We start from the raw sequence: 26,500 nt of genomic DNA on the forward strand, positions 1-26,500 counted from the left end.
TCCCTCTGAGCTGAAAGTAGGTGGAGACTGAGAAGAGTATTTAAGGGAGGTACCTTTATGGTACCTTTATATGCTTTATACACATCAGTGTATAGGTGTGTGGTCTCTGTCCTTACTACCCATAGGAGTGAACAGGTATCAGCCCATTATTCTCACAGCCTCTTCCCCTCTGCATCTTGGTACAAGGGGAGAGCCCAAACAGCTGAGCAAAGGAAAGCCTGAAGAACAAAGGAAAAAAAAATTACTTCAGGGAACAGCTCATGGGGTGGGGGGGAAAGAGCTGAGAATCAAAGGGTAAAGAATGTAAAAACTGGGAACCAGAGCAGGGTACTGAGAATAGCACATCTGAGAGCACTTGTGGTTACTTGCTCACTTGAAAGGAGATGGTAGGTCCTAATCAATGGTTCTTCAAAACAGTGACAGGACAAAAGTACGGAAATGAGCCTTAAACTGCTGGTACTCCTGCCTCCCAACCCACCTAATCAAGCTGCTTTTCTGGAGCCTTATCAAGGTCCTTCCTTCCAACCCACCTCATCAGCTTTGCCAGGTCTAGGAGGAGTCTGTGGAGGAAGTGCTTGGCTAGGTGGGTTTCACCTGGCATGTCAGTTTTATCAGGTCCGTTGTGCAGATCAGGTTTGCAGGGTACTTCACTAGAATATACATTCAGCAATTGCCGGTATTTAATTGTAAACATCCTACCAGGACTTTCTATAGAGACCAGTATAAGTAGTGTTAAAGCTGCAGTTAAGATTTTTAAATGCACTTTACTAATTGTCTAATTTGGTTTTGTTCTTAAGGTTGTGGAAAATGTCCTAAAAGTAAATCCTGTTTTGGGTCCTCAAATGTTTCAACCCCTTCTGCCATCAATATTCAGGGGGATTTTAGATGGGGAGGTAAGAGTTACTCTTTAACTACTCTCTACTTTTCCTTTTGAACAGGAAAGTACCTTCTGTTATCTGGCCCAGTTTTCTCATTGATACTGCATTTTCTCTTGTTTTAAGAGCATCTGATAGATCTTTGACAGCTATTTTAAAAGTCTGTAAAAGTAACATAGTAGTGCAGGAGTTAAAGCAAGATATCCATCACTTAATTTTGTTATCTAGTGTTTATTATAGTAAAATAAATTTTATTCTGCCGTTCCTTCACTATTAACACTTATAAGGTGCTATGACTCTGTGCTTAGTTAGATCCTTTGTAGCTGTTGGAGTTTTTTGTTGGGGTTTTTTAAAGACACTTATACTAGTCCTTTTTAAGTGTACCTGCACCAGAGAAAAACAAACTGGACAAGGAGATTTTTCTAATTGACATGTCTAATATGAAGAGCTGAAGGATGTGAGAATGCTTTGTGTGAGATAGAAGAGGCTTTAAGATTTTGCATGCTTAGATGTCTTAAGTTCTCCTTTTCTCTCTCTTTGCCTTCAACAAATTTCCATGTTGGATAAAAAGGAGTAAAATCCAATATGCTTTAACTGTGGTGAACCTGGCAGTACTAGCAGGAGAAAAAAAAAATCTTTAATGAGCAGAATCGGTGGGTGGAACTCTCTATGCTTTTGACTTTTTTGATCAAAACCTTTGCCTTTTTTAGACTTGAAGACTTTCAGCTATCAATATTTGTTTCCCATTATTATTGAGTTAAGTAAGATATTTCCAAGATTAAGCCAAGTAATACTACTTAGCAATGTACTTCTTGCTGTACAGAACACAAAAAAGACAGTTTGTTTGAACAGTTTGCAGTTTAGGAAGACACAAAACCGGATAGTGGATTACTAAAATATCTTCTGATTTAAGACTGTAATAAATTCAGTGCTCCCTATTCAAAGAGGTATTAATCTGGGTAATCGTTTTCAGGTAAATTTTGGCTTTTTTTTTTAAGTAGGCAATTCTACAAAACACTTATGTTATATTGTTAGATGCTGAATTTAAAGAAATCTGTAGCTTCTTTTAAAATTAAAAGTAATAACAAAAGATAATAAACTAATGAGCTTCTTATATATCCAGTTAATTTTGAGACACTTGCAAATTAGTTATTGGCAGATGTATTTCAGTTTCCATCAGTGAAGTAAGTAACAACAACTTCAGAAACACTAAGCACTTCTTAATGTTACTGAAATTGTAAACGGTAATTCTGAACCTGTTGTGGTTTAACCCCAGCCAGCAACTAAGCCCCACACAGCCACTCACTCCCCCTGGTGGGATGGGGGAAAGAATAGGAAGACTAAAAGTGAGAAAGCTCATGGGTTGAGATAAAGACAGTTGAATAAGTAAAGCAAAAGCTGTGCATACAAGCAAATCAAAATGAGGAATTTGATCACTGCTTCCCATCCGCAGGCAGGTGTTCAGCCATCTCCAGGAAAGCAGGGCTCCATCATGTGTAATGGTTACCTGGGAAGACAAACACCATCATTCCAAACACAACTCCCTTCCTTCCTCCCCCAGCTTTATATGCTGACCATGATGTCCTATGGTCTGGAAATGTCCTTTTTGGTCAGTTGGGGTCAGCTGTCCCAGCTGTGTCCCCTCCCAACTCCTTGTGCACCCCCAGCCTAGTCGCTGGTGGGGTGGGGTGAGAGGCAGAAAAACCACTGTCTCTGTGTAAGTGCTACTCACCAATAATGAAAACATCCCTGAATTATCAACACTGTTTTCAGCACAAATCCAAAACATAGCCCCATACATATCATTCCCTTAGTCTCTGGACTGCCCCTGTGAAATGTCCAGAAATGTCCACAAAATTTCAGTTGAGTTAATTTAGTCCATGACTTTGGCCTCCATATCTTATGGTGGTCACTCAGGACAGGAGAAGTGGTGTGTTGTGTGGAGTTACTGGGCACCAAAGCCAGCTCAGGTCAGGTCAGGTCACTGCTGCACTTGCACTGCTTCTTGTAAGGCTCGTTCTCTTATTGGTTCAGGTGGTTCCTGCTATAGTAATTCCTATAACATGCAACTCAAATCATGGGTTACAACAATTTAAAGGTATTTCCATAACAATCTTCACCCCTGATCCCTTTGGGCCAGACCATTGGGTTTAACATTGCAATGAACTCCTCCCCTTGCCTGTGCTCCAGCTTAGATTTATCCACAGACTGCAGTCCCTTAAGGGTGTACCTGCTCCAAGTGGAGCCTGATCTATCAGCCACAGTCTCTCCAGGGGCAAACCTGCATAGGTTTATCCACAGCGACTCAAAGTTCACACTGGAGTTCCAGCCTGTCCAGTACAGCAGCACAGAAACACAGGGATGCCCTGGCCATCTGCCAGCCCAGGCACATGGCCATTGCTGTTATCAGAATGTTCCAGGCACAGCAGAGTAAGATAATAAGCAGTAGAGCAAGCGGCAAAAGCAAAAAGCAGCCACTGATGAGAACTAGACTATAGAATATATAGAGAGAGTATAGACAAGAGAGAACCATAATCAACTTTGGAAGTAATCTTTTATCAGTATAATATACTGTTTATTCCTTAAGATGCAGGTTTTAAAATTTAAAGTAAAATCACCTTTCAAGTTGTCTTGGCTGTTTGGAGGAAACTGACTTTGAGATTGCCATAGTTTTCCTATTGTAAGAATTGAGAAACTCTGGTAATGATTGCTCACTTGGTCTTGTGTTCTTAAAGGCTTTTAAATTACAATTTATAATTTCAAATTTAATAAAATATATAAAGGATACATGCAAGTATTTTCCATGTATTTCTGCTTTATATGTTAAGTATTTTTCTCTTAATCAAACTAAGCCCCCTTTGTTTTGGTTTACTTTTGTTTCAGAGATACCCAGTGGTGATGTCAACTTATCTGGGGATCATGGGTAGAGTTCTACTACAAAATGCAAGTTTTTTTTCATTACTTTTGAGCCAGATGGCATGTGAATTGGGTCAGGAGGTAAGGATTTTCATCATGGTATTTCATCTGGATTGCATGTGGAAGTCTTGCATTCTTTTGACTTGAAAGAACTTTTCCATCTGTTTTCCATGCTTGTTCCTCCCCAGTCTACCTTGGAAAGGGGCCCTTTCTCTGCCTTTGGTCCTTCACCTGAACATCCTGAAACAAGTTTTACATGTTCTCACAATTACCTTAAAACATCTCATTAAAAGTTTTGTACACTTTCCAAATTCTCTTCCTGCTGCATCCCACAATAAGCCGTATAAACCCCTTTAGTTTGCATGGTATGGCAGGGTGAGAGTCTCTTTCCTTGATGGGTCTTGCACCAGGGGTAATAGTCTAAGCTGGTGAAGGGTCTGGAGCACAAGTCTTATGAGGAGTGGCTGAGGGAACTGAGGTTGTTTAGCCCAGAGAAAAGGAGGCTGAGGGGAGACCTTATTGCTCTACAACTATCTGAAGGGAGGCTGCAGTGAGATGGGTGTTGGTCTCTTCTCCCAAGTAACAGGTGATAGGACGAAAAGAAATGGCCTCAAGTTGCTCCAGGGGAGGTTTAGATTGGATATTAGGAAAAGTTTCTTCACCAAAAGGGTTGTCAAGCATTGGAACAGGCTGCCCAGGGAAGTGGTTCAGTCACCATCCCTGGAGGTACTTAAAAGACGTGTAGACGTGGTGCTTAGGGATATGGTTTAGTGGTGGACTTGGTACTGTTAGGTTAATGGTGGGACTTAATGATATTAAAGGTCTGTTCCAACCTAAATGATTCTATGTTTGAAATCATTCTCCAGTGAGTTTCTGGGCTTATCAGGTTCAGTGTGCTCTGGTTTCATTGATGAGGCTACTGAGGTTCTTTTGCTACAAGCGTTCTACTATGTCTTTAAGTAAAATTTGGAAAGTTTCTTAGGTATAATACAGTTTTCAAACAGGTAAAGACAAGCCTTTTTTTTTTTTTATTTGTCACCAGTGAAGGTAAAACAGAGTCAGTTCGCATGCTTTGTATTTATTACGCTATTATAGGAAAACTGTTTCAGTAATGCACTGTTCTGAATCAGTGTTTTGTCCATGAGTTAAATGCATTTCTAACTTCTTGGCTGCAATTAATGGTGAGGCAGATTCAGGGCCTGGAAGCACTGTCACAGAAAATTGAAAAAATACCTCTTGCTTGCTAATGCTGTCAGGTGTACCTAACTGTATGGTGTCTTTCTCAGATAGAATAATGTATTCAGTTGGTAGAAAAATTAAAATAAATTATTTTCTAAATATGCTGAAATACTCATAAATGAAAAGGAATGTTCTGTTTCCCGTTGCAGTTGGACCAAATTCTTGGTAACATGATTGAAATGTGGGTTGATCGGATGGATAACATCACTCAGCCAGAAAGAAGAAAACTTTCTGCTTTGGCATTGCTTTCACTTCTGCCGTCATTGAATAGGTGAGCAAATGTATGGTGCCTTAAATGAGAATGCTTCAAAGACCCTTAAGGTGGATTTTAAGGAATTTCACAATTCTGCAGATAAATGCTCCAATATAAGAGTTCTATTGCCTCTTTTTTTGCTAACAGAAACTTAAAAAGCTATAATTTTTGGCTTCATAGCAATATAGTAACCTTTCTTTTATTTCAGGGAAAATGTCATTTAATAAAAGTGAGGAAACAGCAGTGTATATTTTGTTGTCCATTCTCATATTAATATTGAACTAGCTGCTTCTCTCATCTGTGATTAAGTAGTTGCTTTAGTTGGCTTGTTAGTATTTTGGTGTCCCTTCCAGGGAACAGTGTTCAGTTTTCTCTCCTGTTGTGAGTAAGTCTCAACTCTCATCCTGGTTTTCACCTTTATGACATTAAATGGAAGAGTTGCTGTGAAAGACTGTGAAACAGGTTTTGCACCATAGATTTCTATAGCAAGCAGTTTTTACTATTGTCCTTTCTCTAGCCATCGTCATTGCTGAATTTACATACCAAACTAAAGTTTTTAATGAAAATGCTGAATAGTATTACACTGACTTCTAAATTGTCACTACTAGAATTCATGTATAATACATGTTTAGGTGAGAGTTCAGTCCATACTTTCCTTCGGATTATTATTGTCTGTTTGAAAATCAGGAAGACAAGACTTCATGAGTTTACATTTTGTCTGCCAGATTTCCTGAAAAGTCTTAAGTATTGTCTAATGGGAATTTAGATGTTGCTCACAAATCCTAAAGCTATGTTAGTATCTGCAAAGCTGTAGAATATGTAGTCACTACCTGAAAAATCAGGGAACTCTTAAATGTAAAACTTAGAGGCTTCGTTGCTTTTAATGTGCACAGAAGCTTTCCTTTTTTGTCCCAGGACAAACATCAAGCCAAAGGTGAACCAAGCAGCTGCTTTATGAGAAAGCTTTTGTTTTTTTCAGTAAATGTAAGAAAGTTATATTACTTATATTTGAAATGTTCTTAAAGAGGTGTTATCTAAAATTTAAGGTGCTGAACTGCAAGTCTGTCTTCCCGTGAAGTTCCTTTTAAAGAGAGGAAGGAAAAAAGAAATTGCTTTAGATAACTGTGTTATTTTGAACTACCTTCAGCTGCTCCAAATTTCCTGCTGTAAGAGCCAGTTATTTCTGGCAGTCCTTAATATAATAAAACCTTCTGCAAATGACAGCCTTGTTTTTCAGATACTCAAATCATTTAAGAAAACCGCTTCTCAAATAAAAAGCCTCTCTTCAGTGGACATATTTATATCAAAGCTACAAAAATTTTACTATACAACTGTTAGACTGCCAGGGCCAAACATACCTTCAGACAGAATGTGTGAAATTGATTCTGTTAAGTGATTGTTTCTTCTGCTACCAAACAACGTGAGTCACTCTGGTTTTGCCATTTCATAGGGATTATATTGCATATAGCTGCCGCATCTCACATCTGAAACTTGTGTTAAAAACAAAATTTTTCAAAAGCAAGCTTCTTGTGCTAGTCCATTTGCAAAGTTTAAGCAAAAATGTTTTAAATACAGTATTTAAACAAAGTATTTTGATTCATATAAACAGCGTTTTCAAGAAAAGTTTAAGTAATTTTTCCTGTTAGAGTACCTCGCTAACCAGGCTCCTGATTAGCTATTTCTTTGGACATCCAAAGCCAGTTCAAGATTTCTCAGCTGCAGAGACAGAACAGAATTTGTCTCCCGAGAATGGCCATGAGACAGGCTTACTTGGGAAGGCCAAGCTGAGGGTGAGGTTCTACCCTCAGCTTGCTCCTATGTGATGGTCAGGCATGGTACTGGTAGTAAGCTCAGATTTTTAAGATTCTGCTATAGGGAAAACAAACATCTGCACTGTGTCTAGCACTTCCTGAGGATTTTGCTCTTTTTACTGGTTGCTTCCTCTAGCCTATAGCTGGAGCTGTCCCAAGAGCATCAGGTTATTTTAGAGAGGAAAGGGATGGAATAGACAAAAGTACTGGGGGGAAAAATGAAGATAATGTGTATTCTCATTCTTCCCTCAGAGTTGCTTTATGGATAAAATTTTGGGGAAAATATTAAGGAGTGACCTTTATTTATTCTCCCTCTAAACTCTATAGTATTACTTCATTGCTTTTAGGTACTTTCCTAGTTAGTGGTCTTTTTTATAACAATACACATGTGGACTTGGGGCTTTCTGCAGGAAGGTAAAGCTTCCATCATTATTTATTTAAAACCAGTATGGCAAAAATAATTTCCTATTTTAAATATAGTGCCTTTGAGTGTATCACAAATGAAGGATTTTAGATCAGAAAGATGGGAATTGCTGCAGAGCAGCTGTAGTTCTCAGTAGTTCTTGGGCCAATTCGTTGGACTAAGCAGGTTATAAAGTGGTAATTTACTAGCCAAACTATAGCTTTCTTGTCTAGGCAATATCATACAGAGACATATTGAATGACATCTGTAGTACCAACAGTACCATTGCTTTTTATCATGTATGCATACAGTCCTTCAATCCAGCATCCTGTTTATCTTCCTACACGCAGCTGCACATTGTGTTAGTCTTTAGAAGTTCATATTAAAAAAAGAACAATAACTGTTTCTTTCCTGATTAATGTGTTGGAGCACCTTTTCAGTAATTTCCTGGTATTACTTGGGTTTTTTGCATAAACTAAATACTACCTAATTATCTGTATTTGCTGAGTCTGGCCATTCAACATCCACATTTTTTGCATCTGACTGATATATGCGTCCATATTGTTTTCCACATTTTGTACTCATACTGCCTGTTTGCCACTCATATCTATCCACATGCATTTTCATTCATTTATTAAAAGCTCTTGGTACTTCATAAAATAAACACCTTTGTCTTTAAACTGATGTATATAACAGTAGGGCCCAGTAACACGATTTAGGCAGTAAGGATACACTTCTGGAATAATGGTGTCTCCATGCTCAGCACATGAGGGAAGTATGCATAGATACACAATAGCTAGAACAGTGAGGGTTTTTTTGAAAAATGCAAAAGAACTTGAAGTTTGGTGGAGGAGAATCAAATCTGAGCTAGGGTGTGAGACATGAGAGGTGACAGCAACCGGGATGAGTACATTCACAAATGTCATCATTTTCTGGTCTAGTTCACTAATTCCAGTTTGTCTACAATCTTAATGGCTTGTTTGTGAACCTACAGCTTCAAGAGTACTCTTCTAGTACAGTAGATGCAGTTTGGTTTTATTAGATGTGCCCTTGGACCCCAAAATAGCGCCTAGTGAACATGGTCAGGAGCAACAGCCTAACTTTTCTTTAGGCTATTGTGGAAAGATGTGGGCCCCCACGACTATCTCAGGTACTACATTTTGAGATACACGTCTTCAGCATTCTCTGTATTTCCTGAGACCAAAGTGGCTAAAATTATACCTGTTCCCCTCCTCATACCTATATATATGGAAATAATCTTAATCAACTTGTTTACTGCGCTTTTGTCACTTTGTATAATGTCAGCATTACAGTATTTTGGAATGTCCTTATTTTGGGATATTGAAAGCTTTTAATGATTTATTTAGCAAAGTAGTTTCCTTTTTTATTCCTCCAGTTATTATCTGTGTATCTTGGTAGAACACAAACAATAGTGAAAGATGCTTAAGAGGGATAGGTATATTTTAGTCTCTAATAGGAAATGTGAACAGAATTTGGAAAAATATCATGTCGATGATTAGCTTAGTTTGGTGTGGTACCTAACTGTAAGCACAGGTAGCATTTAACACCATGTTGAAAGCTAAGCGCTCCCTTCTGGCTGGTAAGTGTTATTAATGCTATGCCTATCATTCTTGAATGGGAGGATGCAAAGTTTGCTTTTACTCAAAGTCAGTGCTTTCCAAAACAGTCCACTAATTTTGGTGCTTGATGATAGGTTCATTCTTGGTGAACCTACTAGTCTAGAGTGGTACCACTCTAAAGGAGAGGAGATTCTGCTTTGCTGAGCTTGAACTATGAAGCATTTTAATTGATCTTGTCTTTTTCCTTTTTAATTTGTGGTACATGAGTAGCATTCCCAGACGTGAGTGTTAATTTTTCCCCTTAGAGTCAGATGTGTTTGTCTGGAAAGTCTAATGTGAGGAAAAGGTTAAGAGCCTAAGAGGTTCTCCAGGTTGCTCTGCTCATTTGTAACAGTTATGTAAATGAATGTTTGCTTTTTCTCACTGTGTATCAAATCTGATATGTCAGCCAGTATGAGTTCTGCCAATTAGATAATTGGCATTCTTTGAGTATAAGTACTTACAGTATGCAATTATAAATCTTCATTAGCTTATTACAGACGTTTTTCCTCTGTCATTTGTTAAAGTTACTTTGTTAGAAATTTAATTTTCCTCTCAGGAAGTTGTCTATATGTAATGTTAGGAAATGGCAAGAAAGTGGCTAATAAAATGTCATGTTCTCTTTCAGGGTAGTTATGTCCTCATTTATAAAGTCAGAATCTGTTACATAACTAACTTGTACATCCTCCTTTCTTTACAGGGATGATGCTCAAGCCATTTCCCTATCTTCCCCTCCTTTTTATTTTTTTATTCCTCTAGTCAAAGGTGTGCTCACCCACACATCTAATAGACTATTAGTATTAAAAGGAGCTTTTTAAATTATGATTTTGCAGTTGTCATCCATGTTTGGCCTTGGATTTGTTTAGTTTGCCTGACAGGTAACAGTGCAGTTCTAATGATAAGAGTGAAAAATGTGGCTTTGGTCTTAGTCTGAGTACCAGAGTCTGTATCATTCAGAGTGTTACATATAGTACCATGACTTCCTTAATTTTATGTCACATCATAGCATTGGCAAGCGGATGCACTCTTTAAACTTTCCTTGTTCACAGTCTCCATTAATTTTCCTCCTACACCTAATTGTTAGTATGGACTTGTCAGGAACAAATCATCATTTCCCCTAAGACCCGTAAAGCTTGCTCACAAGGGAAAATGTACCAAGTGATGGTGGCAAGTGATTATATTACTAAATGCAGTTCAACTGCTGCAGAAAACAAACTGCAGTCATAAGGGATTGATTGCTGCTGATATCTTGGTTTGTTTGTGGCTATATAAAGAATTTCAGCAGTCTTCCCTAAAACTCTTCTAAATATAACCTACCCTAAAATTGAACGTTTTAATTATATAAAAGACAGCAAAAATTAGAACGGATGAAATAGCTTTCTTCAAACCTTCTATCTTTGTCCTTTGTAATGTGCAGTTTACATGTTTGCAAATTAGTTATTGAATAGGCAGTGACTAAAGTATAGCATATTATACTATACTATTATTATACTATAGCATATTATACTATACTATATATATATATACTATACTATATATTATACTATTATATATATATAATATATATAATATATATATGTATATTATACTATTACTATTTATATATATTTATTATACTATTTGAGGAGTGGCTGAGGGAACTGGGGTTGTTTAGCCTGGAGAAGAGGAGGCTGAGGGGAGACCTTATCGCTCTCTACAACTACCTGAAAGGAGGTTGTAGTGAGGTGGGTGTTGGTCTCTTCTCCCAAGTAGCTAGCGATAGGACAAGAGGAAATGGGCTTAAGCTGCGCCAGGGGAGGTTTAGACTGGAGATTAGGAAGAATTTCTTTACGGAAAGGGTGGTCAGGCATTGGAACAGGCTGCCCAGAGAGGTGGTGGAGTCACCATCCCTGGAGGCGTTTAAAAAACGGGTAGATGTGGCACTTCGGGATATGGTTTAGTCTGGTCTACCCTTGATTAGTCTAGAGTGGGCTTGGTAGTGTAGGTTAATGGTTGGACTGGATGATCTTAAAGGTCTTTTCCAACCTAGATGATTCTATGATTCTATGATTCTATGATTATTAAAAATGTGTAAAAATCACAAGACTGTAACAAATCAAAAAAAAAAAAAATACAGATTTATAGCTGGTTTCCACCTGAGTTTGTTCTGAGCTGTTTTGATACACCTGCTTATCTCTCTGCCCTATACTCTGTGAAATTTGAGACTGCCTGAGAGTAGATGAGATTTTTGGTGACTTCTCTTAACAGTGCCAAACTATTATGGTAAGATACCAAAAGTGGTTAGCAACACAGCCCATGTCACTACAAAAACTTCTGTAGATAAGTATTGTCTTAAAAATTAACATTTCATATTTAAATAATTTAATGACAAAGTGAGTATTTAAAACAAAACATCAGGTTTTGATATTAAGGAAATGCCTAGTGTAAAGAATGTTTGTATTTTTAAGGAAGAAAAAGCTTTTGTATTTTGCGTGTAGGTATTCTCTGTAGTAGTTTTCAGGTAGTACGCTAATTGTTTTTTTTTCCTCTTTTTGTAAAAGTTTTAGAAGCTATCAGTTGCTAATGCCAAGTACATGTCCATCCTGTCTCCCAAACTAGCAGACAGTGTGCTGCTGAAAGCTGTACAATTGGATTTAGTTCTGAGTCCATTTCTAGAAGGTGAATTCGTTATTCTTGTTGAAATTTGGGAAAGTATTTTGCTCTGAATTTTTTAAACCATTTGGTTTGAATTGCATTCATATTGAGTACATTTCTTACTGCTTTTATAGTTTGAACAGAGTTTGCTAAATATTGCAGTGAATAGTAAAGGTTAAAGCTATAAAACAGTTATTTTCAGCATATCAGATGGCCAGCCTTTTTTATGTTACTGTTTTGTTCACAGACTTACTACTCATTCCCTAGAAGACTTTATTTTTTGTCAGTTTACATGACAAATGCAGTTCATTGGTGCAATAATTATTTTTTGTCAGTTTACATGACAAATGCAGTTCATTGGTGCAATAATTATTTACTACTAGGTGAGAAATTTATTCTAACAGTTTCTCCAAGTGAGCTCTAAGTTTCGTAAGAGCTTTCTGTCATACTATTTGACTAGAGTCTAAAGCCAAATAAGATTTATAGAAGGGAAACTTATTTTCTTATACTCAATGGGAAAAATAATTATATAGTTTTCACTTCTGTTTCTCAGCACGTTGCAAAACCTGCTTGATAACTTAATCAAAAATAATAAATGCTAAGGTTAAAAAGGAAAATAAGTTACAAAGACAGCTTCATAATTTTGAAATAGATTTTGTCATGTATGTGTACCTATACAAATCTTTAGTATTATACGTTTATTAAACAGGAATGTTTTTGCTGGGTTGTTAACTTGGTATTACAATTTGTGTGCCTCTATCTCGCCTTTGTAACTATCACTGTTGCCGTTACGAGAGTGGAATAGCACTCTGTGGAACAGAGAGATTTTCAGTAACTGAAGCAGCAAATGAAGATTTTTAGTTAGTCAGGAATATGAAATACTAGGTGGAATCTGCAATATTTGAGATAATCAGAAATTTTGAGATAGTCTGGATGATAATGAGAAACACAAAAAAGGTTTTTGAGGTCTTATAAGTTAACATTAATAAAGTGTCCACAGCAGGTGTTTACTGGATGTAGATAGGTTGAATGAGATTAAACATTCAAGTGTGTGCTACCCAAGTGGTATGTTAGTAGCTGAATTGTTTTGACTTGCCGTCCTATCTGGAGAATGATGTGGGCGGAAGGTGGTAGCTATTTGAAAACAAAACAAGAAAGTTATATCATAGCCCACCTGTGCAGAATAAAATCAGAAGGAAAAGAAGACCTGCAAGAGGAGGTACTTGCTAAATACACAGTGGGAGGGCAACAAATAGTTTCACTCTTACAAGCTCAAAAGAATAATTGCAGTGGTAAAAACTGGTTTTGCTCTGTTTTGTGAGCTTGAATATAATTTTGTAGTAACTGTAAGAATGAAGTCCCTCTTAAAAAATTGGCTTTAATACATTTTAAAGACCGGTAACTTTAGAACCTGTTTTTGAACTTGTTGCATGTTTTTCTGCTATACGTAAATTGGAGTTGGATGTCTATTTTATGCTAGCTAATATTCATAACCTGAATTGTATTGGCTTTAATCTAACATGGATCAGTGAGAAAATAGAGGTGGTTTGGAAAGGCTGCACTGGGTGCAGTGCTTGTATGTTGTTTCAATTACTTTGACCTGTCATTTTATGCGTAATTTGACAAATAGCTGTTCCTCAGACTTCATGCTTGTATTGACAAGGAGTCATTGTTGAACTAGATTTTAATATGTTAAAAAGCAATGACATTAGTAACTTTATCAATGTTAGCATATTAAGATAAAATTCACTTCAGGATTCAAAAATAATTTTCTCTGTTGCTGTGTGGAGCTATATTTGGCTATAAACCTGGTGTTTCTATCACTGGAGAACACAATGTGCCATGAATAAAGTATACCACCATTGGAGTTGCCTAAGCTTGTTTGAAAGAAATGTTTGGGGTTTTCCTGTTTAAATATTTTCCTTACAATTTTCAGCTAGTAAAGAATTTTATTGTTTAAGTACAAGCCAGTCTGAGAAACGTGGATCCAAGTTATATGTGTATCCCAGCCTTTTTTATGGTTTTCCCCAAAATGGTATCAATTATGTGGCATGTTATTTTGCCTCTTGTTCTTAACAGCCACTGCTTTCAGTTATTTTAACAGTGTGTACTATTAACAAAGCAATACCTGGAAATTACAATCCGATAAGATCTGCAGGTGCCATGTAAAACAGGACTTTCTCCGCATTTCCTAGTGCAATTTGAAAGGAGCCATGACCTGGATTAAGATTCTTCTTCCTCATTTTGTACATGGGATCTGAGAATCAGAAAGGTCAGTGGTGCACTCAGAACCACTGTGGCAGCTAGGGTTTGAGCAAAATTTTTAAGAATATGGATTAGGTACCTTTAGTACAAAACCACCAGAGACATTCAGCCACTTACTGAGCACCAGTTTTCTTTTATGTGGCTACTGCTTTATTGGTTTCTCTAAATTTCCATGCTATCTGATAGCCCATAGAGCTTCAGCAATTCCTTCAGTCTTTCTAAATAATTTAATTCTGGCATTTTGCAAAAAGGGAGATCTATAAACACTTGTCTTGTAAAATTTTTTTTTTTTTTTAGGTTGGGACTTGCTTCTTTTAGCCCTACGGGGTTGTTTCACACAGCACATCTTGGAAGAAATAATTTTTAATGATTTCTTTACCCAAGTAAATATCAGCATAAATAGGCTATAGGTAGTGAGGCTTAGGTAGGAGATAATTCCCTGCTTAAAGTAATTTTTCATTTTTGGTCAACCTGTTTTTCCCCTCACCTGACTTTATTTGACCTGGATAATCTTTTTCCATTACTCTTACTGTTCTCTCCGCCATATAGGGGATGCTTCCCTAGTCATCCTGGGTACTGTTCAAAACTATGCAGTGTTTTCCCTTTAAGGACATGACATGCCATTTTATTTTACGTTCCCGTATATCAATGATTAGTTAAATACTGTGAAAAATTAGAATGTGGAAATAAATAGTTAAATCTAAAGAACAATTAGATTTCCTATTGGTTTAATGGTCTCAGAAAAAAGAACCAAATGCAGTCAGATTCTGGGTTGTAGCTCATACAGGCTTTGTCTAAATTGGCTCATGGACCAGTTTTACTGGTCCTGTTGATTTCTTTCTTTAGACTAGATATTGTAAGAGGTATGCCCTACTGATTTCTTTCTTTGGACTAGGTATTGTAAGAGGTATTGACTCTGATAGAATTGAAGGTAATTAATTTTTGTGGGTTTGGGTCTTTTTTAAATATACTCCTCCATCCCAGCTCTACGTAATTTTGGCCAGCTCAAGTTGAAAAATTGAAGGAGTATTTCTCTTGACATTGAATGTTTTACAGATTTCAAACATAAAAAGCCAGTTATATGTGGTCAAAAATATTTTTTTGAAAACTTCAGAAATCTAAGTTTCTTTTGGCAGAATTTGGAAGAAAGCCTCTTCAGAAGCATATCCTTGTCTATTTGGCTTCCTTTGCTCATGTGCTTCATGCATTTCAGCTTGGATTATTATAGACAAAGATACTTGGGTGGTATTTCACCCCTTACATGAACTCATGCTTCCTGTGTGAGATCATTGTGGCAAAGTGAGTTGATTCTTCTGCTGTTCTCTCTCTTCCTTGGCTATGGCTACTGATGGGCTTTGTCATCTTAGTTTTGCTGAGTGGAAGGTCTCACTACAGTATAAATCGTGATTTTATGGTTACATTGCTATTTGTAGGCTTTATCTCTAATTTACCATCTCATTTTGTTGTTGCCCCTTCCCTGCTTTGATGATGTGACTGGACTTTGGAGGTGTTAAGTCCCTGTCATGGATAAACTGAGGGTGTGATCTCCAGTACTTAAGTGAGGGGGATATTTATAGCACACGTGTTTGCACCAAGTGTTTATCTGCACAAGGGACACTGCAGGAAATGAAAGCTGTGGACCAAAGGTGTGGCTCTCAGAATATGCATAGTCCTCTGTGGCTAAATTGGCTTTAAAAAAAGTGGCCCAAAAGTAAGACTTAAGAAAGTCAACGAATACACAGCAGTTCAGTACCACATCATGCGGTTCTCATCTCTGAGATTTCCTGGGCTTCCCTGAGACTGCTGGCAGGCTGTGCCTTGCTGGAGCGCAGGAGGCACTGGGGCTCTGCGCTCCAGACCGCCATCTTCTCCCTCTCTGCTGGGCCGCTGGAGTGTGTGCATGTGTGGAGGCGGCAGTTTGGCTCTGCAGACAGAGAGAGAACAGTGTAAGTGTTGCTATTGGTTTAATAAAACATTTTGGATTCCAGCTGAAAGATAAAGGATTTACAGATAATGCAATAGTGCTGTTACACATAAGTATGCTTTATTCTAAAAGTTACACCTAACTTAGATAAAACTCTTTTGAGCTCTTCTAACCTACTCTCTAACAGTAATTTAAAAAAAAGCAAACCAGCAAGCTACAAACTAAGACAGTTCTTGGTTTTCTAGAAACAAATCATTGAGATTTCCTTTACAACAATACTTCTGAAGCACAGATAAAATGGCTTCCTGTCCCAGGGTTTCCTGTATCCATGGCAACCTGACTTTAACCACTTCTTTCTTAGTTTCCTGAGCACACAGTTGCAAGTCCTGGGACAAAATGTGAGTGCTCTAGTACGTGGCAATACTGCCTTTACAAAGGTTTCACAGATGAGTATAGTCGGTCAGCTTGTAACTTAGTCCAATGAACTGCAAAATGGCAAAATAACAGAAATGATGAACTTCAGATTTGGGGTAAGGAATTGTTTTTATTTATTTTGAATGTAACTCAGCTTTATAAAGGTAAAATTCAAATTATAAATGAGCTGCCAGTGAAAGGAAACTTGTTTCCAGTTGGCATTTCTACTTGAATGCTATTGAAACATTTCTTAGTCATTCTTAACTATAAAAAATAGTTAATAAGCAGTATTTTGAATTTACTAGAAGCCGTTATTTTGGCAGCTTAGTTGCCTTTATGCTGCAACCAATTAAATATTTTCTGGCTAGGTTGGCAGTACATTTGTTTCATTGTTCACTTTGAAAACTTTTTCAGTGTAGTTCAAACTTACACCTCGTAAGCATTATTTTTAAACTGCTTATTTGGCATTAAAGGAGATACCAGTCTTGAAAGCAATGCTTATATTTTAAAGACTGTACATGAAGAATCTTTAAACTTTCAAATTAATGGTATTTATAAACTTCTTTTTATTTCTACTAGCGAAGTCAGAGATGAGTGAGAAGGCCAAAGACAGGAATATGTGTGGTCTGCAAAGTTCTCCACCCTGCCCGGGAGCATTCCTGTATATCCTTAATTATTTTCTTTTGTTGCTGCTCCAGAAGGAGGCTCTTGGCTGTCCAGCTGCTTGCCAGCTCTGCACAGGGAGACAAGTTAGTTGTCGTAACGTAGGGCTTTCAAGCATCCCACAGAACTTTCCAAAAACGACAGTTCTTGTGTACCTCAGTGGGAATAATATATCGCGTGTTACTCCAAATGAACTAAGAGGTCTTCAGAAGCTTGCTGCACTCTATATGGATAACTCCAGTGTTTCATACATACACCCGAAAGCTTTTGTGGAACTCCCCAAACTGTACTACTTGCATCTAAATAACAATAATATTAAACGCCTGGATCCAGGAATCTTTGAAGGTCTTTCCAATCTTCATTGTTTATACCTTCAGAATAATAAAATAGCTTTTGTTCCCAGAGGATTATTTAGTGATCTCCTTTCTGTTACATATTTAACACTTGAAAGAAATCGTCTCAGTGTCCTTGGAAGTGGGACTTTCTTGGGAATGTTAAGTCTCCAAACACTTAACGTGGCCAATAATAAGATTTCACGGATATCAGATTCAGCATTTCATCATCTTGAAAACCTTTCATATTTGTTCCTTGAACGTAACAACTTAACACTTGTGCCATCGAATGCTATTGGAAGGCTCAAAAATCTTGTAAGACTTTCTTTGTCTCACAATCCCATTGGATCAATACATCCTTTTGCATTTAAAGGACTTAACAAGCTTAGATATCTGTCTTTAAAAAACGTAAAGCTAAAATGTATTGCTGTAAATGGATTTTTTGGATTAAACAACCTTAGCCAGTTAATCTTAAGTTATAACGATTTAGAAAATATAAATTCCAGCACTTTTACTTTATTGAACAATTTAATGTATCTGCAGCTAGACAGAAATAAAATAACCAGTATTGGTGATGGTACCTTTGAAAAAATGGGACAGTCGCTTAAAATACTCAGTTTAGCATTCAATAATATTACAGAGTTACAACCTGAAGTGCTCAGGCCCTTAGTGTCTTTAACTAATCTACAGGTAAATTATAATCCTTGGAACTGCAGCTGCAAAATGCTTGGGTTACTTAACTGGCTAGCATCGTCTCCTATTTCTGTAAAAATTCATTGTCAGAATCCTTTGAGTATGCGTGGTAGACCTTTGCATTACATTAAGTGGACTCAGTTTGCAAACTGCAGTAGCCCTACTGCCAGCCCAGAAACAGCCTGGAGTCTAGGATCTGTCGGTGTCCATCACAGCGCTAGCACTTTGCTGATGGCGTGGCATAAGGGAAACAGACACAACACCTTTGAAGAGTCTGTCAATGCAGGAACTAAATATATTGCTTTCTGGGAAGGAACTGCAGCTACATCTGCTAATCCATTGCCCTATGAAGAAAATGCTGCTGAAATTCCATCACAGGCAACTACAGTATTATCGACATCACCGGTGCAAATACCAGCACAGATCGTACCTGTTAACCGAACCGTAGAAGAAGAGGTCTTATTTCCAACAGATGCTGCTCCTGTATCATTAAAAACATCCCTACTTTGTACACAACAGGTTGAAAAACTGAATCAGGCTTTTGACATTTTACTAGCCTTTTTCATTCTGGCTTGTGCTGTGATTCTGTTCTTAACCTGTAAAATTATTCAGTTTAGGCAGAAACTAAAGGTGCTGGAAAACTCAGGGGAAAAAAGAATAGAGTATTATGGTTTTTATCAGCCTGGAAGATACAACATAACTGATCCAGTGCAGTCTCTAACTCGGAATTCAATGGGGCATTCAGAACTGGACCAAATTAGGCTGCTCAAGCGAACAGCATCTGAAAGTCAGGCACAGGTCATATTGTTTGAACATTCTTCATTGTAATTTATCTCATTTGATTTGATGTTAACTTTACTGTGATCTGAAATGTCAAGAAATCAAGAACTCAATTTTCTAAAAATACCTTCGCTGATTAAAATCAACTGGTTGATAGAACTGTGGAAAATCATATAATTTGGGTTCTGCATCATCATTTGCTTCCTGAATGTTGTGAAGTGTATTGATTTTTATTAGATGTCATTTAAATCTGACATGGATAGGTATATTATCCTCTGTCCCTGTTGTAGGAATCTTTCACCTATAACTCACGTATACATGCAGTATAAAGTACGCATATTTTTATTTTGTAGTACTTAGTGGTGTAAGTTTCTATAGAAATTCCATAGCTAGCTTGAAGCAAGCAAAACATCAGGTTTTAGCAGGATCACGAAGCCAAGAAATCTGGGGGAATGAGAAAAAAAGCAATGCTTCTTTTATTTATTGTAAAGTTTCTACTCTGCCTCTATTAATCATCACAGTGGAAAAAAAGAAGTGAGCATATTTACATCTAGCATGTTTAAACTCTTGAGGAAAAGAAAAATCTAAAACGATACAAATTTTATTCATACCTATGACATTTTAGTATATAAAGTTGTGTATTCAGTCTGTATAATGAATATATTAAAGTGAATTTTTTGTTAGTGTGTATCTGTATCATTTTATGATAATACCTGAAACTGGAGTTAATAGGGAAACTAAATTTCTGTTGGATTGAAAAATTGACCAGTTGTCTGAGGTAGTAGAGCTGGTTAATTATTGTCAATAAAAGTTATTTTTACATCTATATAGTAATAGTTTGAGGGAGTTTTTGGCTAGATAAGACATATAAACTGAAGAAATTACTTCATTTTAAATGCATAATTCTAGATTAATTGCTGAAGATACTTACATATTTGTGGTGTATATATGGAAGTGTCAGGTCAAAGTACGTTTTCTTAGTCAAGACCTAATTTTAGGCTTCCTCTTCAAAAGACTGATATTATTTTACTATATAGTTTGCATTTGTTTTAACTTCTTAATTCTATTTCAGATATTGATGTTCTGTTTACATTATTGTGAGGTTATGTCTAGTGTGCTGTAGCTTTATTTCCAACCTGAACTTCTGTGATGTTTGTGGTTTCCCCCCCCCCCCCCTCGTTGTTACTCCAGTAATTCAAACTTTATTCAGGAAAAAGTCATAGAAATACATTCCAAATAGTCCAATCTTGTAAAATTTTCAGCTAGCTGAATGGCTCTTGCTTTTGTAGATACTGTTTGTTTTCTACAGGCCTGTGCCCTAGAGACTTCAACCACCTGGTTTATGAGCAACACAATTTACAGTTAGATGGTTTTGCTCAAGGAGAAATGGAGGACAATGTTTTGATAGTCTGTCCTCCATGGGGTCAATTAAGTTGTGTGGAAGTATCTTGCTGTTTCAGAATCCAGCCTGGAGACTGGGACATTCTCCAGATGAACCAGAACTGCCGTTGAGGTTCTTGTTCCAGCCTGCCTGCTTTCTGCTGGTGTAACTCATGTGCGTGGCCGTATTGTGCGGCTCCCTATTGTCCTGTTTGTCCATCTCCAGTTAATTTCCAGGAATGACACACACTATCTGCTATGAGTACATATGTAGACCTTGACTGCAGTGTGTGGGTGTGCATGTGCAAGTGTGTTTCTCTTGTCTCTTGTTACGTGTTTCTATTGAATGTGATGAAATAATGAATTTACTGTATCGTAATACTATATTTTACTGAAATTTACTGTATAATAGATCAAATACTTTATGGAACACTTAGCTACTTGGGCAAAAGCTTAAACTATTTTGGATTGCTTGTGTAGAAACCATTTTTTTATAATTCTCTACTTGTAGATGAGATGTTAAGTGTAACGGGTAAGTGTTTTTAAGGAGGGAAAACACTGCCTCTGATTCATGCTTAATTTTTTTTTTTAGGTGGCTAATCCATTACAGTCTCTTCCTCTTTAACCTACTTCTGTTACTTTCTGCCTCTCCTACATAATTCCTCGTGATGTGTTAAATTTGTTTTCATTTAATGACAGCTGCACAATCAGTGATTGCACAGTAGTAGGTTCTGCAGTTTTATGTGCTTTATTTCTGAATTTTCAATTTTATAAGAATGTCTTAAGAAATCATGGGCTTAAAATTCAATGGAAGCTAGTTAACTAAGTTTTCATTGCTAGAAATGCTGCAGTGCTCTAACAAAGGCACACCTTTCAGAGTGGGCAAAGGTTGTGACTGAACAAACCTAGTTCTTAAAGAAATCTGAGAGGGGACAGCTATGTTGTTTTAGGCTCTGATTTCCACAGCTGCTCCCTACAGAAGAGCACAAGAGGTTCCCTCTGAAGGTGCATCCTTTCCACTGACAAGCTGCTGTGTAGGAGTTGTTTGCCAGGTATGAGTCTTGCCGTCCGTAGTGACAGTGCATGAAGGGAAACTGATGCCATCAGAGCTGTGTGTGCAAGCAGAGTTGGGGCAGTTGGAAGAAATCCTTTGGAGTGGAGTCATCCTCTAATATCCAGCTTGCCAACAATTTGGATTAGACTAACAAAGAATTGAGAGATTCATTATGTAGCTGTGGGGGAAATGCTCTTTTTGCAGTTAGTAGATTTTGGTTTTAAATGTTCACACCAGGAAGCATATCTATTCATGCACACGTGTAGTTCCTATGTCTAACTGTTAAAATCATTAGAGAATACATTAGAAGACATAGTTGAGTCTGCCCTCATGAAGCACAATGGTGCCTTATGGTTATCAAGTTTATGGTCAGCCGTAGGACTCCCCTGGAAAGGTTGTCTTAGCTGCTGCATTATTGGTTTAGGAGTTCCTTAGCACTGTGCGCTCCTAAGGTGGGGGGGGGGGGGGGTGGTGGTGGGATGGGATGGGATGGGGTGTATGAGGTGGCATACTCAGTTACTTACAGTATGTGCAAAGTCATCTCTATTTGTCCCACTCCACCTCTTGGGCTAATGAGAGAAGAGAAGAATTAATTAATCTTTCTGAAATTTCCTGTACACTAGTAATATATGAAATTAAGCTTTGCCCTTTTTTTGGTGTTCATTGCTCCATCCTGGTGAATGTAGAAAAGCAGAAAAGATTTTTTTCTCATCTTCCTTTTAATTGCTAAAAAAGTATGTTTTCCCATGCAAAATTTTTCCTCCCTTTCTGATAGGCTGAGGAAGATGCATAGTAGATATGGGGACAGTTTTATTTAAGTACCCCTAAAAATTTATCATGCTATATGTTTTATTAAGCTGATGAACAAGGTTTATTTACAGTGGCTATCTATGTAATTGAAATCCACATTCTGATTTTTTGCATAAAACCTCAGGATAATAAGAATCTTGAATAGATAGCTGACTGTATTAGAAATGATAGAATGAGAAAAAATGAATGTTACTTTTTTCAGAACAGATGTGATCTCTTCTTTCCTTTGCAAAGCTTTTATTTTATCTGACAAATTATGCAAACTTTGAAATAAAAGGTTCAAGATTATTCATGTACAAGCTGCCCTAAATGCTTGCTACATTTTGTTTTCATTGTGGGCAAGGTGAATTTTATTTACAGACAGCATAAAAAGATCCTTTCTGTAATAAAACATAATGCTAATAGATATTAATTGCATCTTTGAAACTGTGTTCTGTAGTGGTTTAGATCCTAACAAGTTTATAGAAGTTATAGTCCTCTAATTCTGGGCCTGTCTTGATAATTTTTGCTGCATACCAAATGAGGTTTTGTCCTGATAACTTAGGGAAACTGGGTAGTTATCAAGCTATAACTGGCTTCATGCTGTTGTTTGTTCTGTTGCTGATCTGGATTATATGCAGTTCGAGGGGGGAACTGCTTAAATGGTGCCTTCCCCTCAAGTTAAGATTTTAGTATGGACCTTATTAACTGCTCTGTTTTGAAAGTTCATCTAAATAAAGTGTCCCCGTCACTTCTGAATCTACTCATATGACTTTCTAATGTATTTCTTGAAACAAGTAGGCTAATTTTAGTCTCTTTAAAAAGGTGTTAGTTGATTTGCCTGGCTCTCTTCTATGAAAATAAGACCTGATGCGTTTTATATTGCCACTGAATGTTAATTGAGGTTTCTTTTTTCCAAAGCACAATGAGCCTATGCTGTCTTTATTTTTCACCAGCATGTGTCTTGTATTCTAAAAATAGTTGCATTGTTTAATGTTTCCATACTTGGTAAACATTTCAGTAAGTCTTTGATAGGAAGAAATTTCATGTCCTATTTAAAGGGAAAAAGGAGGAGGAGAAAAGAGAAGGTATTATCTTTACTGAAGTTACATTAGCTTTGCTTTCCTCAAAAAAAAGAGAAAGATTTCCATGGTTTTTCTATCTTTCACTGAAGAAAGAAGTAAAATATCATTCCTCATTTATGCCATAAAGTAAAAATATCCTAACCAAGTAGAGAAATTAATGATTTGTCCATGTGTTTTGGAGCTAACTATCAAGAACAGTATTTTGGGTCTTCAACCACTATCCTCAATTTCTTCTAGAAATATCATAGATGCTTGGAAACACAAGTTACTGAAATGGGCCTCCCTGTGTGCTCCTCCTATCAATCTGGAAGCTTGGAAAAAAACCATAAAGTTAATGAGCACTATGCCTATTTATTTACCTGTTGGTTAATTAAAGTAACCTCCCTGAATAGATTGACCATAATGAGCCCTGCAGCTGATGAAAAGGCTGTGCCTTCATTAGGTCAAACACCTTTCTCTTCCCTCCCAGTATAAAATTTCTGTGGTAGTTAGGGATTCTTCATGCAGCTTGGAAGCAAGAAATGTAACTACCAGGTAATGGATAGCAACCTGTATTATTAATCGAATAGTGCACACGTACAGGGCATAATGTACTTCTGCAGGGTGCCAAGTGTTCGCATTTGTTCTCAGTTGAATGCCCCTTGTCCCCTGTTGACATGAATCTGAGGACAGCTGTTTCCTTTCTCATGCTGGAAAATATTAACCACATTAATGGCATTTTCCTAGAGATGTGTTCCAAAAAAAGTATGAGGCAAAAGAGCTTTAATGGGAGGTGTGCTAGGTGGGAGTCTGCCTTGGTGAAGAAGCCTGCTCTGTGTCTGAGGGCTCGTTCTGCAGGCTGCTGAGCAGGCAGCGCTCAGTTTCTCAGCAGTGCTGTGTGGTCGGTAGGCTGTTTGCTTGCTGTCTGCAGAACCCCACAGAGATTTAGTACCACAACATGTAATACATTGCTGTTCAGAATGAGATGAGGAAGCTTTTTGGCAAGGGAGAAAGTCTCTTTTAAAATACATACTTGATGATGATAAGAATAAGCCAGACTGAATGCAAATTGTGTCAGTTTTGATTTTGTGGAATTTAGGAGTTTGAAGTTTCATTCATTATACAAAATACAGTTCATATCCTGGCATTCTACAGTAGCTGAATAAAAAAGGGAACAAAAATAATCCTTTGGAAACAAAATGATCATGACATGAATAACAATTTATCAAAACAAATTTAAAAGAAATATTTGATATGCTTAGTATTCTAACTTGATACGCATTTTTTCCAAACCGTCCATTGCTATATAAAGCCTGTTTGCCATATATGTAAAATTTTGTTGTACATCTGACAAGTTTTTCAAATGCATTAACTAATGTACAAGGAGCTACAGTTTATCCAGTCAGTTTTCATCCCAAATAAGAAAAGGAAATGAAAGAATATTAAGAAATAGATTTGTCTATGATAAAACATAAAGGATCAAACTACAATGCGTGAACTTAATACCTTTAAACAAATACGGAGCATGTCTGTTCTGCCTGCTAGACAGCAGCAGCATCTTTTGGGGAAAATTAAGCCTGAAATTCCAAACAGGGAGTAATAAAATGCCTCAGTCAGTGGCAGTCCCAGGAAGACAGTTGCAGTTTACCATCACCAGTTAGGCCATTTCTGTTTCTTTGCTGCTTGTAGCTGGAACTTTGCAGTCTTCCCCAGATGAATATCTTTGCGCTTGCAGTATGTCTTCACCCATTTGCAGTTCACAGACTCGGAGTCCATGCCCCAAAGTCCCACAATAGCACATCTCTGGCATTAGACCCACAGTAGCAGGCAATTAAGCAGAAACAGTAGTCACAGCTGCTTGCCATTAACTAGGAGCTGGCTACACCTACTTTATCCATTGTGGGGAGGTCATGTGCTTATTTCCTTACCCTACAGGCACATCAATTCTCATGGCAGGGGCAAGTGTCTAAATGTAAGTGTTTGGGTGTTGTGGGAGTATCCAGTCTGGCTTTCTGCTGGGGAAGGGTGCTTATCTCTTTTAAGTCCGGAGTGATACCTATCAGCCCTTTGCAGTTGTCTTAAGTAGCTTAGTGTTTCAAATGGCAGGAGGTGCCTGTGTTTAAGCAGAGAAATCCTATGCCACCTTTCTGTCTATAGTCGGGGAAGTGGTGTTCCTGCGGAACTGGGTGCAGATATTTTTCACACTCTATGGGGAGTCATTCAGCTGCCTAGGAGGGTGAAGAAATACCCATAAGGCTGGACAGAGAAAACAATAGGGGAGTGTACCATCTTTACAAGGTGCTTTTTGCTCAAGAGTTTGTGTGTAGATTTTGCATTGAATAGTGATGGGAGAAAATGTTTAAATGTTTTAGGAATAGGAGCCAGTACTCTGACCTCCCTGCTAGTGTGCCCTCCCCGCTCAGTTCTTGAGTCCTGTGCTAATGCATTTTTACTTTTATTCCATTTGCAATTATTTCTAGGTTTTCAGGAGTGGCACATGAGGTTTTATTCTATTTAAGAATAATGTTTCTTGCCTATTTTTGAAGCCTTTGTGTAATTTTAAAAAAATACTGAATTAGCTGCTTGATAGCATGCTCAGCTAAGCAGTAAGCAATGAAAATACTGCTTAGTAAATGTGCTCTACAGTTATTGAGCAAATTTCCTGTTTAGTTCCTTTAGTTAAGTCACTTTCCTGTTCTTTTCCAATGTTATCCGAGATAAATTTTGTTCTTTTCCAGTGTTATCCAAGATAAATTTTGTGGTATCATCAACATTTCAGTGGAAGGGCTGCATGATGTTATGACTGAAGATTCTGAAACAGGAACATACAAAGAGTAAGTGGAAAATCTAATAAATTTTTGTGGGTTTAACAGTAGTAGTACTGTTTTATATGTAGTGTTGTGATTGGAAAAAATCTGTAGGTGGTTAAGACATGCTCGTAAGAGTTCTGCTTTCACAAGAGTGACTGTTTTAGTAAGATAGGAAATTTTTGGTCTTTAGAAAAAATAATTGTAATGGGGAGGGAGGGCTTAAAATGACAGTCAATATAATTTTATATTATTCATTAAGTTATATACTAAATGGTATCTTAAAATGTTCATATGCTTAGATTTGCTTTTTACTCACTTGACTATTATATCTAAAGTTACAATCCAACAAGCTTGTATGTAGGGTGGTAGCTCAGAGTTTCTTTGAGTGTGACATCTGGAGTTCAACCAAGATCTTTTCCTAAATGCCTCAGCCTCATTCAGTGGACCGAGTGTACAATACTTCATGGCCTGGATAACTCGAAAACCTATCCCACAAGGACAGTTCGCCTCCTTCAGTTGTTCCGCTTAACACACCGGCTGCTACAGGGTGTACCTCAAAAGACATTTTCCAGAGATGGGAGC

At 37.4% G+C, this 26,500-nt stretch overlaps 2 protein-coding genes across 2 annotated transcripts in view; both read left to right on the plus strand.

The window, feature by feature from the left end:
• IPO11 (importin 11) overlaps window positions 1-26,500 on the plus strand; it is a 102,839-nt gene that overhangs the window by 65,203 nt on the left and 11,136 nt on the right. Inside the window, exons 26-29 of the mRNA XM_075725972.1 lie at window positions 798-893; window positions 3,759-3,872; window positions 5,180-5,301; window positions 25,847-25,942. Coding sequence (XP_075582087.1) covers window positions 798-893; window positions 3,759-3,872; window positions 5,180-5,301; window positions 25,847-25,942 — 428 coding nt within the window. The remainder of the gene's footprint in view (window positions 1-797; window positions 894-3,758; window positions 3,873-5,179; window positions 5,302-25,846; window positions 25,943-26,500) is intronic.
• LRRC70 (leucine rich repeat containing 70) lies at window positions 16,944-18,869 on the plus strand. The gene has a single exon (XM_009493329.1). It carries the CDS (start codon window positions 16,944-16,946, stop codon window positions 18,867-18,869), a length of 1,926 nt encoding a protein of 641 aa, XP_009491604.1.

The sequence above is a fragment of the Pelecanus crispus genome, chromosome Z (assembly GCF_030463565.1).
Source record: "Pelecanus crispus isolate bPelCri1 chromosome Z, bPelCri1.pri, whole genome shotgun sequence".
NCBI classification, from domain to species: Eukaryota; Metazoa; Chordata; class Aves; order Pelecaniformes; family Pelecanidae; genus Pelecanus; species Pelecanus crispus.